Source organism: Rana temporaria, chromosome 2 (genome assembly GCF_905171775.1).
Source record: "Rana temporaria chromosome 2, aRanTem1.1, whole genome shotgun sequence".
NCBI lineage: Eukaryota > Metazoa > Chordata > Amphibia > Anura > Ranidae > Rana > Rana temporaria.
Window position 1 is genome coordinate 64,509,732 of NC_053490.1, and position 17,113 is coordinate 64,526,844.

Below are 17,113 nucleotides of genomic sequence, written 5' to 3' on the forward strand. Positions count from 1 at the left end.
TATTCCTGAACTTTGTTTTATCTCATTGTTACTGTGAAATAGTGTGAATGCATCAATGCAGTGCATGTCATCTCAGCTTGCAGAGCTTGGATTCATTGAATGAGTTCACCAAAAATGAAAATATTACAGAATATACAGCCTCGTGCTACATAACTAAGCTCCATTTCATGCTGAATAAACTAAATTAATAATGCAGCCTAAATGGAAAACCTTTCTTTAGATAGATTTTTACCCAAAAAGCATTTTATAAAAATAAATTTTGACAAAAATCTGTGTTGTTTTTTTTTTTTTTTTAAATGATTGATTTTTATCCACCCTGTAATGGATAGTTCCACCTCATGGATTAAAATGAGTTCCTATAGCATAGTCAAGTGAGCCCATTATCTGTCAATATTCTGCACAATGCTACTTGAGAATACAGTCCCCCATTCTCAAAACCCAGTTGGGACACATGTAAAGTTTTTTGTTTTTTTTTCATTCAACCCAGCAGCAGGCTAAAAGAAAAAAATCCTGACAGATCGCCATACTATGGCTGGCAATTGACAGAGCAAATTTTTGCAGGAAAAAAAATCTCTTGATTCTCCTTGTTAACAGTCTGGGTTGATGGGGGAGACTCCCTCCTGCTGAGTCATTGTGTTCTCCTGGTGAGGGAGTCCTCTCCGCCAGGATTATTATTGCTAGCAGCTATATCAGCCGGTAGCAATAATCGCATGTAAAATCTGGCAGGCTTGTTGTACCCAAGCTGATCAATTGATCATAGTCAACTTTAAAGCGGGAGTTCACCCGAAAACATTTTTTTAACATTAGATTGATGCTCGTTTTGTGAAGGGGAATCTGGTAGTTTTTTTTTTTAAATCGAAGCAGTACTTACCGTTTTAGAGAGCGATCTTCTCTGCCGCTTCCGGGTATGGTCTTCGGGACTGGGTCGTTCCTATTTGATTGACAGGCTTCCGACGGTCACATACATCGCGTGACGAGTAGCCGAAAGAAGCCAAACGCCGGCGCGGCTCTATACGGCGCCTGCGCACCGACGTTCGGCTACTTTCGGAAAATCGTGACGCGATGTATGCGACCGTCGGAAGCCTGTCGGAAGCCTGTCAATCAAATAGGAACGCCCAGTCCCGCAGCCCATACCCGGAAGCGGCGGAGAAGATCGCTCTCTAAAACGGTAAGTACTGCTTTGATTTAAAAAAAAACTACCCGATTCCCCTTCACAAAATGAGCCTCAATCTAATGTTAAAAATTAGCTTTTCGGGTGAACCTCCACTTTAAGTGCACGCAAATACTATATAGTACCCAATTTTTTGTGTAAAATATAAAAGATGATCCAATAAATGGATATCTAACATGTCATGCTTTAAAATTACGTACACCGGTGGAACATCACCAAGCTACGGAACCTAAAAATCCCCATAGGCAACTTTTTAAACACCTTCACAGGTTACCAGTTCATAGCTACACAGAAGTTCTGGAGCTAAAATGATTGCTCTAAGCCCTGGTTCACACTGGTGCGATTTGACTTGTCAAATCCGTGGCATTTGCTGGCAATGGCACCATCCTAATCGGTGCGACGCCGCATTTGCGGCGCTGCACGGATTTCAAAAAGTAGTTTCTGTACTACTTTTTGCGATTTCGGCTCACGATTTACATTGACGTCTGTGCAGAAACCTGCACAGATGTCCCTGTAATCGCGGCTGAAATCGGGACCGACAGGTGGGAGTGAAATAGTGCGAGTTCAGCTGAACTTGTTTCTGTCACGGAAGATGTATCCCTTGTGATAGCAAGGTCCTTTTATGAACACCCCAGATCTCTCCTCTGACCTCCAGTGCAGCTGATAAAACACACATCGGTCTGATCGGCTGCTTTCTTGGTCACTAAGGGCTAGGGGTGTTGAAAATAATCTGCGCATTGATGCATTGTGATACAGCCTTAAACGATTCTGCATCAATGCTCATAAGGGCTGCATCGCGATTGCATGATGTCATCCTGGCGGGAGACCTTGGCGCCCTCAGAATGCTTTCAGGAACAGGGCACCCTCCTCCGATTCGGGGCTGCCAGGCTTCGGGGCCTCTTACCTCTCGAGGCTTGGGCTGGCCGTTCCCTCTGGGCACCATGTTGCGGGTAGGGTACACGATGAACGGACACCCTGCCAGCAGCAGACGCAATCTCGCAAGAGCACAGCCAACTGACTGGGCTCTGAGTGCTCTCTCATTACCCCGGGGCCAGCCTGACCCTGCCGGGGGAGCAGCAGCAGGAAAAGGGAGGAAAGTCGGGATGACACGCCGGCTGGGAACGACGTCTTGTAGGGCCACTATCACCAACATAACCCACCTCACTGCCAGCTCATGGGGCCTAGCCGGCAGAGCACACTGCCACCCAACAGGCCCTTGGACTGCCGCCCCCAATAGAGACTGCTCAAGGAGGTCCTGCTCTCCACCTTCACCATGCATGGCTTCCCTTATGAGTCTGAGCTCCAACCGCCCAAGAACATCATGCGGATCATCACCCAGGAGTCGGACCTGTCTGAGCCCTACTTCATCTACACTTACCTACCGCTACTTTATCCACAACTGGCTGCAGTTCTGCTTCCTGGAAATTCGGGGTACTACAAGGCCCAGCATTCCTTCTCATCAGGGCCTGCTACACTACATCTGGGGGGGACTGCAGGTCCCAGCATCCCCCCTCTGTCCTCATCAGGACCTGCTACACTAACTGGGGGGACTGCAAGGCTCAGCCTTCCCTGTGTTCTCACCAGGTCATGCCACACTACAACTGGGGGGACAACAAGGCCCAGCATCCCTTTGTCCTCACCTGGTCCTGCCACACTACAACTGGGTGGACTACAAATCCCAGCATTCCCCCATCTGTGTCCTCATCAGGGCCTGCTACACTATAACCGGGGGACTACAAAGCTCAGCCTTCCCTATGTCCTAATCTGGTCCTGCCACACTACAACTGGCATCCCTCTGTCCTCACCATGTCTTGCCAAACTACATCAGGGGGGACTACGGGTCCCAGCATTCCTCCTCTCCTGACAAGGGCCTGCTACACTGCAACTGGGGCGACTACAGGTCCCAGAATTCCTCTTCTATCTTTACTAGGGCCTACTACACTGCAACTGGGGGACTACAAGGCTCAGCATTCATATTCTGTCCTTGCTAGGACCCACTGCACTAAATCTGTAGGGGACTACAGGTCCCAGTAATCTTCCTCTCTGAATTAGAGCCTACTACACTGCAACGGGAAGGGATTACAAAGCTCCGCTTTTCCAGCTGTGTCCTAAACCGGGCCTGCTAATGCTATACTACAACTGGGGAGACCATAAGGCCCAGCATTTCTCCTGTTATGAACAAGGCCTAACACACACTGCAGCTGTGGGGACTACAAGGTCCTGCATTCCCTCTGTCCTAACCGGGGCCTACTACACCACAGCTGACGATTTGGGGGAGGGGGTGATGCAGCCTTGGAACGTTTCTGACGGCTTAAAATTTTTGATAGAAAAACCATGGGCAGTAATCGTGATGCATCGAACCGTTGACCGGATAATAGTAATCGAATCGTGAGACCAGTGAAGATGCGCACCTCTACGCCAGATAAATACCCGAAACTGGTGAAATCCTCATTGTTTCTGGGGTCACCGATGGGAACAACGTAGGTTCCTCTCTCCCTTTCTCTGTGTAGCATTGCCTGGGACCGGCGGCAGCCAGAAGGGGGGGGATCCCCTTCCGACACCCACAGAAGTGATCGAGTGGCTGTTCAGCAATTTAAATCATTTCTGCTTATAAAAGCCCATCAGCAGCTGTACATTTTTGATCCTGGGATGATACCAGACGGTGCAACCACTTCACCCAGATGAATATCATATGACGTCCTGGGAGTGAAGTGGCTAAATAACAGACATGTCACACTTGCCTGCTCTGTACTAGTTTTGCATAGAGCAGCCCCGATCCACCTCTTCTTTATTCCCCGCTTGTGCTCCTGGCTCCGCCCCCGAGTGCCCCCATAGGAAACCACTTGCTCTGGGGGCACATGTGTGTGTGTGTGTGTGTGATTGCTCCTGGGGGAAACAGATCACCAAACCATGCCCCATGGGCTACCATCCAAGCTCTAATAACTGATCTCCTGGAGCAGGTCTGGCTATGGGGAAGATCTCGGCCTCTTGTACACTACATGGGCCAGTGCTAGATTCTGCAGCCTTTAGATTAGTGAGTAAACAATGCCATAGAAGGAGACAAGTGTTCTCTTTGCTCACTTAGCAATCCCGTTGCTGGTGAGTTGTCACCGGGGACATGATTAAAAAAGACATTACCCTAACACTGGAAGCTGCAGAGATACTACAGGGAAAGCTGGTGTCACCACCTCCGCTATCTAATAATGATTTGGGCCATTGACTCATAAACAAGGGCCAGCTGTGCCACAATACATTTTCTACACTGCTGAACATACACAGTGTTGAATGAAATATCGTAATGTAAACAGCACCTATGTGATCCTTCATTTAATGTCGTCCTATTTTTTTCAGTTTCAGCAGAGTGTCTTATGCCTTGTACACACGATCGGAATTTCCGATGGAAAAAGTCAGTCGGATATTCTGACCGTGTGTGTGCCCCATCAGAGTTTTTCCGACGAACTTAGAAAGAGAACATGTTCTCTTTTTTTCCAGTTGAAAAAAAATTCTATCAGAAATTCCGCTTTTTGTATGGAACTCCAACGGAGAAAAAAACATGCATGCTCGGAATCAAGTCAACGCATGCTCGGAAGCATTGAACTTATTTTTTCTCAGCTTGACGTAGTGTTGCACATCATTGTGTTTAGGACGGTCGGAATTTGGTGTGACAGTGTGTATGCAAGACAGCTTGAACGGAATTCCGTCAGAAAAATCCGTTGGAGTTTATCTCAACAGAAATTCCGATCTTGTGTACGGGGCATTACAGTACAATAAAGATGCTAAATGCTTTGATCCGTTATCATTTTCTTTCCCGAATTCTTAATACACATGTAGCTGGTAATCTTGCACTTTGGTCTCCTGCACCTAATGTGACCAGTTGCCCATTGCTTAGACAGTTCTTGGAATATTGGGGTAAACTTGGAAATTTTTGGTAGAGACTTTCTCAACTTGGGATCAGTGGAAGCCTAGGTTTCCTCCAGAGGTTGCTATGGGTTCCTAGAGAAAGGAGCTTGGATAAGTACTTATTGACCACACGTGTAAGGAGCAACATTCCGAGTGACTAGGGTTGCACCGATGCTGTACGTTTACCTACCAGTACCAATACTTTCAGTCAAGTACTCAAGTGCAGAGAAGGGCAACCAAACTGATAAGAGGAATGGAGGAGCTCAGCTATGAGGAAAGATTAGAGGAACTGAATTTATTCACTCTTGAGAAGAGGAGAATTAGGGGGGGGTATGATCAACATGTACAAATATATAAGAGGTCCATACAGGGGACTTGGTGTTGAGTTATTCACTTTACGGTCAACACTGAGGACAAGGGGGCACTCTTTACGTCTAGAGGAAAAGAGATTTCACCTCCAAATACGGAAAGGTTTCTTCGCAGTAAGAGCTGTGAAAATGTGGAACAGACTCCCTCCAGAGGTGGTTCTGGCCAGCTCAGTAGATTGCTTTAAGAAAGGCCTGGATACTTTCCTAAATGTACATAAAATAACTGAGTACTAAGATTTGTAGGTAAAGTTGATCCAGGGTAAATCCGATTGCCTCTCGGGGATCAGGAAGGAATTTTTTCCCCTGCTGTAGCAAATTGGATCATGCTCTGCTGGGGTTTTTTGCCTTCCTCTGGATCAACTGTGGGTATGGAGTTGGGTGTATGGGATTGTACTGTGTTTTTTATTTTGTTTGTTTATTTATTTTTATTTTTTGTGGTTGAACTGGATGGACTTGTGTCTTTTTTCAACCTGACTAACTATGTAACTATGTACTCACCGATACGGAATACTGATACTTTTTTCAAAGAATCTCGCGCGCAATTTGAACACGAATGTGGCGCAATTCCCGTCCGAATCGCATGCAGTTTCCCGCACCACTTTTTTGTGAATCCAGTAAAGAAAGTCAGGGAAGCGCCATCTAAATGTGCAATCTGTTTATTATTTTTATTTTTTTTATAAACACTCGCTTTTTAAAAGCACATATCTGTAATATGTCAATCCAAATCTGCACAGGCATAGTGTTCCCGTCCCTCAGGACCGGCTGATGATTGAAGGCCATGGCCACATGCGGTGCACACAGGGCTGGAGGAGATGTCTAGGCAGTCCGCCCCCAAGCTGACATCCCTTCCACCCTATACCCATGTATGTGTGCGCTTCAAGCTGGTTTACAGGGGTCCCAGAACTTCATACATCTCCTCCAGCCCCGTGGGCACCGATTTTCCATCATTGGACACTGCCTGCAAGGATCTGGATTTGACCTATTACAGATACCGTATTTATCGCGGTATAACGCGCTCCCGCGTATACCGCGCACCCCTAAAGTTGCCCTCAAACCTGTGGAAAAAAAGTATTTTTTGTACTTACAATTTTGGTGTCTTGCGCGGCGGCCTCGTCGGGTCCGGCGTCCTTCTGCGCCTTCGGGTGTCCTCTTTGTCGGTTCCGGCGTCCTTCTGCGGCTTCGGGTGTCCTCTTTGTCGGGTCCGGCGTCCTTCTGCGGCTTCGGGTGTCCTCTTCGTCGGGTCCGGCATCCTCCCTGCTCGTTTTCCGCGCCGAGTTTGAATACTGCGCCGACATATACAGAGCGCAGTACACTCGTGTATTGTCGGCAATGCTCGGCAACTCTAGCGCTGACGTCCTGTACGTTCAGGACGTGAGCGCGGAAGGAGCCGAGACTGCCCGAGTGTACTGCGCTCGGTATATGTCGGCGCAGTATTCAAAACTCGGCGCGGGTATCGGCGTATACCGCGCACCCACGATTTTGCCCTGATTTTCAGGGCAAAAAAGTGCGCGGTATACGCCGATAAATACGGTATGTACTTTTTAACCGGCGAGTTATAAAAATGTTTTAATAAAATGTCGCCCATTGCTGCACTTAAATGGAGCCTCCCAGTCTTTCTATACTGGGTTCATACAGGAGCGGTGCTGGAATCCCCATGCCTTTCGGACAGGAATCGCACCGCTATCCTGTTCAAATCTTAGGCGATTCTTTGCAGTGCGATTTTTAAGCCCATTCATTTTGTATGGGCTCAAATTGCTTCACAAAGGTATCGGTTTCTGTTATCGAAGCATTTGCACGAATACTTGCTCAGTATTGGCAGATTATCCGTATCAGTGCAACCCTACCGGTGACCATCGCACTCGGTGAGCTGTACATATAATAATTATCAGACTGAAAAGTAATTTGAAGGGTTCTGGCGGGAGACAGTGGTAGATCTCAATAATGTTCATGTGTTGGATATAAATTTAATAGCCTGATGTTCTTCTTTTTTTTTTTTTTTTTATATTATATGATTGTAAGTAAACAAAAAGACTTTGTATTTGAACTCTGTTTCTCCTTTTGTTATCCAGTGTCCCGATGGAAAGCACCTGGAAGGACTGTCAAAGCAGCTGGACTGGGATGCAAGGAAGATCCAGAGGTGGTTCAGACAAAGGCGAAATCAGGATAAGCCAAGCTTAGTAACGAAATTTTCAGAGAGCATGTGAGTGGATCCGTCTTCTCTCTCTTATTGTAATTAGAAGTGTTTGCTGGTAGAACACATGGTAGTCACATGATATTTCCATCACAAATCTTTATTCCATAATACCATAAAAAAAAAAGAGTTCATATTATATTAAACTGTATGAATAGAATTATATATATATTAGTGCTGTGCGTTAAACGCGATATTAACGGCGTTAACGCAAACCCATGTTAACGCCGTAAAAAATTTTTATCGCGCGATTAACGCTCGGGGTGGACTCACCTTGTCCCTGGATCCAGCGATGCCACCGCGCTGTGTGATCGAGCGGGTCCTCCTCGCTCGATTCACAGTGTCTGTGTGCCGCCGATCTCCGTTCCCTGCGACGTTACGACGCACGGGAGCGGAGAATGGCGCCAAATTCAAAAAAGTAAACAAACACAATACACACAGTATACTGTAATCTTATAGATTACAGTACTGTATGTAAAAAATACACACCCCCCTTGTCCCTAGTGGTCTGCCCAGTGTCCTACATGTACTTTTATAAAATAAAAACTATTCTTTCTGCCTGAAAACTGTAGATCAGGGATATGCAATTAGCGGACCTCCAGATGTTGCCAAACTACAAGTCCCATGAGGCATAGCGAGACTCTGACAGCATCAAGCATGACACCCAGAGGCAGAGGCATGATGGGACTTGTAGTTTGGCAACAGCTGGAGGTCCGCTAATTGCTTATCCCTGCTGTAGATTGTCCAAAAGTGTCCCTTTATGTCAAAAATGGTTTTAGATCAGCTAGAAAACAGCGATCAAAATTTATGACGAATTAATCGTGAGTTAACTATGACATTAATGCGATTAATCGCGATTAAAATTTTTAATCGTTTGACAACACTAATATATATATATACAGTACATCTCGGCAATGCCAACACAGTTCCCAGTTTTTCACCTCTATAAAGGCCCAAGAAGTACAGAAAAATACCTGTTGATGTGCCAGAAATACGGCACACATGTTGGTGGCAGATAGGGCTGACACCACTCAGCTGCGTTAACACGTTGTCTTTTACTAAACTACTCTAATTTTGCTATTATCCTGTTCTCAACATCATAGACAATAATTGATCTGTAGCCCCCCAAGAAAGAAGCTAGATGGGTAAGTTGGCCTTTTTTTGAGATAAAACAGGAAGTGAGCGCAGGACAGCTTTGAATTTCTGACATGGTCAACTGATATTTTTGTTTGCACTTCTTTAACAGATATAAAAAATAAAAATAAAAAAAACTTTCCATAGTATATTTACCAGGCCAAAAGGGAACAAATAAGAGAAGTTTGCTTAGCGCTGCAGCTGGTCCTGGGCGCTTCCATCTTCATTCCAGGTATGCTCTGGATGGTCTCTTGCATGGTCAGGCCAGGATAGTATCACTACATCACATTCGCACAGTATCTGTTGGCTGGTGCTATAAGAGTACTCTGAGCTGCGCATGCAGGGGAGATGGCACTTGACAGGGTCTCTTTTGTCATAAATTTCTACCTGTCTATCTGTATTTTTTTTTTTTAAGTTTACATTTACATTTACAATTAGTGCAGTAACCCGGAGCAATCAATCAGAATGTACTCGTGTGTCCTTGTGAAATGCTCTTCAATGAATGAGGCTGGCATTATCGATTCCATTTTCGGGATAGTGGCCAGCAGGATTACCAACTTGAGCCGGACATAGATGGCTTAACTCTCAGCTGGTTCAGCGGGGTACAGCTGAGATTCAATCCATCTATGGACAGGCTGATTGTGCCATCGATCAACTTGGGTACAAGGGGCATGTCGGATCTCTAACATGTGATTTTATTGTCAGTGGCTGTGGCCACTAGTAGTAATCGCTGTGTTCTCTTGACGGGGGTGGCTCCTGGCGCCCCCTCCCCACCAGGAGAATACAATAGCTCTGCGGGAGGGATTCCCCCGTCAACACTGAATTGATGGCGGAATCCCTCCTTGCAGGAAAGAAAATTGCATCATCTATGTCAGGAATCCTCAAACTACGGCCCTCCAGCTGTTGCGGAACTACACATCCCATGAGGCATTGTACTCTGACATTCACAGACATGACTAGGCATTATGGGAATTGTAGTTCCTGAACAACTGGAGGGCCATAGTTTGAAGACCCCTGATCTATGGCTTTCCTTGTTTGTTTAGTTGCTGAAATGTATGCGTTAGGCAGACAATACACTGTTCGAATCTCAAATATTACCGCTGGCAATAATTCCAATAACCAATAAAATGGCTCAACAGGAGGGATTCCCCCCATCAACACAAAATCTTTGTTGACGGGGGAATCGAGCTAATTTCAATTTCAAGAAATTTGCACCAAGTATGACTGGCTTTACACAGGTTATGTGGCTGATTTAATCCAGGTAAGGATCTGGTTAAGTCCTTTGAGTCACAGGGCATGTGTAAATTAAAATAAAGAGCCTGTCACTAAAGCTGGTCATATACCAGTAAAACATGTTTTCAAATGTTTTCCCTTTTAAGAACATACACTCAATTTCTTTTTTTTTTTTTCTCGAACAAATTTCTAGGAGTGAATGTGGTTTTTGTTAAGAATTTTGCCTTCATTCCATGTTCAAATGCTAAACACAAATGGAATTTTGAAGTACTTTCAAACATCATTAGTCAAGGTTTTGAATTTACTGAGTTTTTATACGAATATTCGTACAAACGTTCATTCAAAAATCTGCTAATGTATGGCAAACTTAAAGTTGCTCTAAAATTTCACTTTTTTTCTTTTTAAATAACAACCATATCATACTTACCTCCACTGTGCAGTTAGTTTTGCACAGATTGCCCCCGATACTCCTGTTCTGGGGTCCCACGGTGGCTCTCGCGGCTCCTCCCCGCAATAGATAACCCCCTCTGGGAAGCTCTCTTCTGAGGGGGTTACGTTGCGGGAGCGCTCCTGTTTCATACAATCGGAATCCATAGACGCTGAGTTTATGACTCGGCCCTGCCCCTGGCGGCCGCGTCATTGGATTTGATTGACGGAAGAGAGAACATTTGGCTGCGCTGCTATGAATCTATCCAAGAAGCATTGGGGAGAGCGAAGCGGGATCATACCCACTGAAATTAGGGGCTCAGGTAAGTAAAACGAGAGCGCCGGGGGACCGGACAGTGCAAGCTGTTTTTTCACCTTAACTTCTTGAGACCCGCGCTATAGCCGAATGGCGGCTACAGCGCGGATCTGAATATCCAACTGGACGTCAATTGACGTCCGCCCTTTTGGGCGTTCCCCGCGCGCGCTCCAGAGCGCGCAGCGGGGAAACTCTGTGTTGGCCGTGTCCCTTGGACACAGCCAATTACAGATCGCCGCGAACGGCCAATCAGAGTGGCCGTTTGCGATGTGATCTGTGCGGCCAATGAGAGATGATCTTATATGTAAACATATGAGATCATCTCTCATTGCCGGCTCACACAGAGACAGCGTCCTGTCTCTGGAGAGGAGACCGATCTGTGTCCCTTGTACATAGGGACACAGATCGGTCACCTCCCCCAGTCACCCCCCCCCAGTCACCCCCCCTCCACCTACAGTTAGAACAAATGCAGGGAATACATTTAACCCTTTCCTCACCCCCTAGTGTTAACCCCTTCAATGCCAATCACATTTATACAGTAATTAGTGCATATTTATAGCACTGATCACAGTATAAATGTGAATGGCGCCAAAAATGTGTGTCCGCCATAACGTCGCAGTCCCAATAAAAATCGCAGATCGCCGCCATTTCTAGTAAAAAAAATAATAAAAAATAATTCTGTCCCCTATTTTGTAGGCGCTATAACTTTTGCGCTTATTGCGATTGTTTTTTTTTTAACCAAAAATATGTAGAAGAATACGTATCGGCCTAAACTGAGGAAGAAAAATGCGTTTCTTTTTTAAATTGGCATATTTATTATAGCAACAAGTAAAAAATATTGTATTTTTTTTCAAAATTGTCGCTCTTTTTTGTTCATAGCGCAAAAAATAAAAACCGCACAGGCGATCAAATACCACCAAAAGAAAGCTCTATTTGTGGGGAAAAAAGGACGTTAATTTTGTTTTGGAAGCCACGTCGCACGACCGCGCAATTGTCGGTTAAAGCGACGCAGTGCCGGAAGCTGAAATTTCACCTGGGCAGGAGAGGGGTATATGTGCCCAGTAAGCAAGTGGTTAATGCATAGTATGCAGGTGAAAAAACACGAGGGTTTACAACCCCTTTAACTGTACCATCAGGACAGCACCCTGGAGTACAAAACCATTTATTCCACCTGAGTAAACAGATTATGTAGCCAAACCTTGTTGCCATTTTACGCAACGCTGCTCAAATGCGTGTACTTAAAAGCAAAGGTCGGATGCAGAAGGCGGCTGCATTTTACCTACTTTCCCAGCAAAACAAATGCATCTTTGTGGAAACTGCTGCATCCAAAGAGATGGCAGGTCAAACGTCGCTCTGGACTGTCATCCACACTAGTATTTAAAGTAATTAGGAATCTCCTGACCCATGTGTTTTACAAATGCAGGAAACAATTCCTGTCTATATGAGCCAGAAGAAATGTTATGAATGAAATGTGCAGTGTTTTGTTTATTTCATCTCCAAAGGGAGATACTTGCTGTATTGTCTGATTGGACGACAATGGGCCATTGTGTGAAGGGTGACCTTCAGGGACAGCAGGGAAAAGTATGTCAGAATGGAATTTCTGTACAACTTCCCCTTGTGGTTCACAACTTTCACAAATGATTGTGGGATACTCTGAATACTAAACTAAACAAAATCATTTGATGATTTGATCATTATCGTATTTATCGGCGTATAACACGCACTTTCACCCCTAAAAATAGGGGGGAAATCACGGGTGCGTGTTATACGCCGATAGCGTACCTCGGAGGAGAAGGAGGGGGACGAGCGCCGCCAGAATCACAGAGCCGTCATGTCCTGTTTACTCGGCTCTGACATCACACACACACGTCCCGCCACCGGCATTGGACCAGTGTTCTGTCAATCACAATAGCTGGTCCAATGGCGGGGGCAGGACTGTGTATGTGACTGCCGACTGTGAGATGAGTACTGTAAACAGAAGATGACAGCTCAGTAATTTCGGTGGGGCTCGTCCCCCTCCTAAATTCCTGCACTGCATGAGAGATGGTAAGGCTGCAGATAGGCATCAGGCTGCATTGGATGGGGGTAGATCAGGCTGCAGATGGGCACAGAGGCTACATTAATGCTGCAGATGGGCATCAGGCTGCATTGGATGGGCGCAGATCAGGCTGCAGATGGGCACAGACGCTGCATTGAGGCTGCATTATATGGGCGCAGATCAGGCTGCAGATGGGCACAGAGGCTGCATTGTGGCTGCAGATAGGCATCAGGCTGCATTGGATGGGCGCAGATCAGGCTGCATTGGATGGCCGCAGATCTGGCTGCAGATGGGCATCAGGCTGCATTGGATGGGCACAGAGGCTGCAGATGGGCATCAGGCTGCATTGAGGCTGCAGATGGACACTAATCGGGCTGCATTGGATGGGCGCAGATCAGGCTGCATTGGATGGGCGCAGGTTAGGCTGCAGATGGGCATCAGGCTGCATTGGATGGCCGCAGATTAGGCTGCATTGGATGGCCGCAGATTAGGCTGCATTGAGGCTGCAGATGGGCATCAGGCTGCATTGGATGGGGGGCAGATCGGGCTGCATTGGATGGCCGCAGATCTGGCTGCAGATGGGCATCAGGCTGCATTGGATGGCCGCAGATCAGGCTGCAGATGGGCATCAGTCTGCATTGAGGCTGCAGATGGACACTAATCAGGCTGCATTGGATGGCCGCAGATTAGGCTGCATTGAGGCTGCAGATGGGCATCGGGCTGCATTGAGGCTGCAGATGAACACTAATCAGGCTGCATTGATTGGCACTAATCATTATTTTGCTTCAAAGTGGTTTATTTGAAAAAAAAACGTTTTTTTCTCTGAAACTTTCCTCTTAAATTGGGGTGCGTGTTATACGCCGGCGCGTGTTATATGCCAATAAATACGATAATTTATGCTATAATAGGTTCCAATGTAGATAGTCAATGTTATTGGGAAAGATGTTGGCTTTTCTCTTTATATTGGTGGCTCTGAAGTTTTTCAAATCACATTTCTTCTCTTTTCACCCTATATTCCTTCTAGGTGGCGGTTTATATTTTACTCATATATCTTTTCCTATGGAGTGTGGTTTCTGTGGTCGGTGAGTAGCCCTATGATTTTTGTCTTCAATGCTGCAGTTATTCAATGTTATCTGTCAGTCTGAAGCTGGCCACTTACACTAATGGCTCATTTACATTAGAGGTTGGGGGAGGTGCAGTTAAACCACGCAGCTTAGTCATGATATTTATTTTATTTTTTGTAAATTCTTTATGGGAAAAAAAAAACAAGGAATGTACACAACCAGTAGAGAGAACAGAACACCTTCCTCAATACATAGAATAGTCAGCAGACGTGCTGACAAGCCAAGCAGGCATGTATAATACACCATGTAAAATACAGTAGATGCACCCATGTGTCGTGTACCATTGTCCTACCCTACATGTAAACTAGATGGTGGAACAATCTGTATACTAAAGCGCTGCACCTTCCCCTGTGTGTTTTTTTTTTTTTTAAGTAGAAAAATGGGGGGGGGGGGGGGGGGGATAAAATCAACAACAATGGAAGATAAAAGGGAAAATGTATGCATTGACATAAAAAGCATACCATATAGGAATATCTTGATAGCGCTCGAGCACCCAGGACACCAAAAAAAGGTACCGCCTGCCAAACGCAACCCATAGGTTGTTAAATCAGGCAGTGAGGAGGCAACATATTGGGGGTTATTTACGAAAGGCACTTTGCAGTCGCTGTAGATCCGAGGGGGAAATGCAAGGAAAATAAACAGCATTTTAGCTTGCACATGATTGGATGATAAAATCAGCAGAGCTTCCCCTGATTTCAGATCTAAACCTGCGATTTACAGCGACCTGTAGTGCAAAGTAGATTTGCCTTTCGTAAATAACCCCCATTGCCTCGAGGCTTCACTATCTGTCAAACACCTCTTGGATGCGATCAGAGCACAGTCCTTGTCGTTGGTTTAAATGAGAGAAATCGCCTGATAACTCCCATCCATTGGGGATGGGCAGCACAGTGGCTAAGTGGTTAGCACGTCCGCCTGGCAACACTAGGGTTGGATGTTTAAATCTCAACCATGACACCACCTGCATGGAGTTTGCATGTTCTCCCTGTGCCTGCGTGGGTTTCCTCTGGGTACTCCGGTTTCCTCACTCTCAAGACATGCTGGTAGGTTAATTTGCTCCTGTCTAATGGGCCCTAGTATGTGTATGTATGAATGTGAGTTCGGGACCTTGGATTGTAAGCTCCTTGAGGGCAGGGACTGATGTGAATGTTTTATATATATATATATATATATATATGTGTGTGTGTGTGTGTGTGTGTGTGTGTGTGCATATATATATATATATATATATATATATATATATATATATATATATATATATATATATATATATATATATATATATATTCGCGTATAAGCCGAGTTTTTCAGCACGTTTTTTTGTGCTGAAAACGCCCCCCTCAGCTTATACTCGAGTCACCTTTTTGCGCCTGATCTCCCAGATTTTGGGGACCCGGTACCGGCCGTAGGTCCCCTGGACCCCAAACTTGGCACACATGTAGCCCCACTCTACAAGTCTGCAAAGTTTGTTGTCTGGGGGACCTACGGCTGGGGAGCACCGATTTTTCAAAGCCGGGCACCCCTTTCATAGACTCCCATGTTTAAACGTCAGTCTAGGCGTGGGCACAGTGAGGGATGGGCACAGTGAGGCATGCACATGGACACCATGGGCCAGATTCACAAAAGAGATACGACGGCGTATCTCCTGATACGCCGTCGTATCTCTGTTTTAGGGTCTTCCTAACTATGCGACTGATTCATAGAATCAGTTACGCATAGTTAGCCCTAAGATCCGACAGGTGCAATTGAATTACACTGTCGGATCTTAGGATGCAATTCCTCAGACGCCGCTGGGGGGAGTTTGCGTCGTAAACCAGTGTCGGGTATGCAAATTAGTAGTTACGGCGATCCACGCCGGTTTTTTCGCGTTCATTACTTCGCTGCTAGTCTAGTTTCCCGTCGCAAAGTTAGTCGTCGTTTTAGCTGCCCTAACTTTACACAGCCCATGTTAAAGTATGGCCGTTGTTCCCGCGTCGAATTTCAAAAAAATGTTTGCTTGCGTAAGACGTCCGGGAATATGAAAGTGCGCTACGCACGTCGCCGTTCGAAAAAATGACGTCACTTTGCGCAAAGCGCGGCGGGAATTTCAAAACGGAGCATGCGCAGTAGGTCTGGCGCGGGAGCGCGCCTAATTTAAATGGCACACGCCCCATTGAATTACGCGGGCTTACACCGGAGGCCGCCGGCGTAAGTTTTCATGCAAGTGTTTTGTGAATCAGGCACTTGCGATGAAAACTTGCGGCGGTGTAACGAATCTGGCCCCATAGGCTTATTCTTGAGTCAATACGTTTTCCCATTTTTTTGTGGTAAAATTAGGTGCCTCGGCTTGTATTCGGGTCGGCTTATACTCAAGTATATACGGTATATATAATGTAAAGCACTACGTAAATTGACGGCGCTATAAAAGTACCTGTAATAAATCTCTCCGGTCTGCTATAGTATTCTGACAGCTGGCTTAAAGTGTATGTCTACCATGTTGTGGGGCGTTTTCTGTATGATCAAAAAGTTTTAATATCATTTTTTTTCTTTTTGTCCTGCTTTTTATTTTTTCATACCATCAAAGCATCTCCATAGACACTTCCATTCCTTGGGTGACATCTGGTACTCGGTTCAGCAGCAGTGTTGTCACCATTTTAGCTTCCATGTTCTTCCATAGTGACAGCAGTGGAAATTGTGACATTTAGCTGCTGCTGGGGCGTGTACACACCCACAGGAATGTGATTATAGGAAGTTCACCGTGCAGGGAGTGAAGAAATGAACATAGTAGGGGGAAGGCTTAAATATAATTCAGTTCTGTTTTACAAAATCACACCACACAAGCATGCTTTCACGTGGCTTCAGTTAGACTTGGAGAAGGATGCTGATTGGCTGTTTCTGAATGAATGAACGTCTCTCTCTGCCAACCCCCTTGGCTTCGATTACCAGCAGTCACATGATTAGTCACCACGAGTCTGAAGATACAGCTTCTTTAGGATAGTTCTACCCTTCTGTAACCCTTTATGTGCCCAGCAAAATCGGTAACCTGTATTACATTTAAATGTATTTTATTTTTTTCATATTGGAAAGAGTAAAGGAGGGTTATATATAACCCCCTGTAAGGTCCCCCCCAATCTGTGTGCCCTTAGGGCAGTTTCCCTTCATTCCTGCTTCATAGCAGCCAAAATAGGTAGTGAAAAGAATTCTCTCTAAAGATCCGTCAATCGCGATCTACCTGT

At 45.6% G+C, this 17,113-nt stretch overlaps 1 protein-coding gene across 1 annotated transcript in view; it reads left to right on the plus strand.

Annotated features, from left to right (window-relative positions):
* The window catches only part of CERS5 (ceramide synthase 5), a gene marked incomplete in the record, with an annotated part of 168,294 nt that overhangs the window by 75,506 nt on the left and 75,675 nt on the right, over positions 1–17,113 (plus strand). The window contains 2 exon segments of the mRNA XM_040340276.1: positions 7,509–7,639; positions 13,802–13,859. Of these exon segments, the coding sequence (XP_040196210.1) occupies positions 7,509–7,639; positions 13,802–13,859 (189 nt within the window).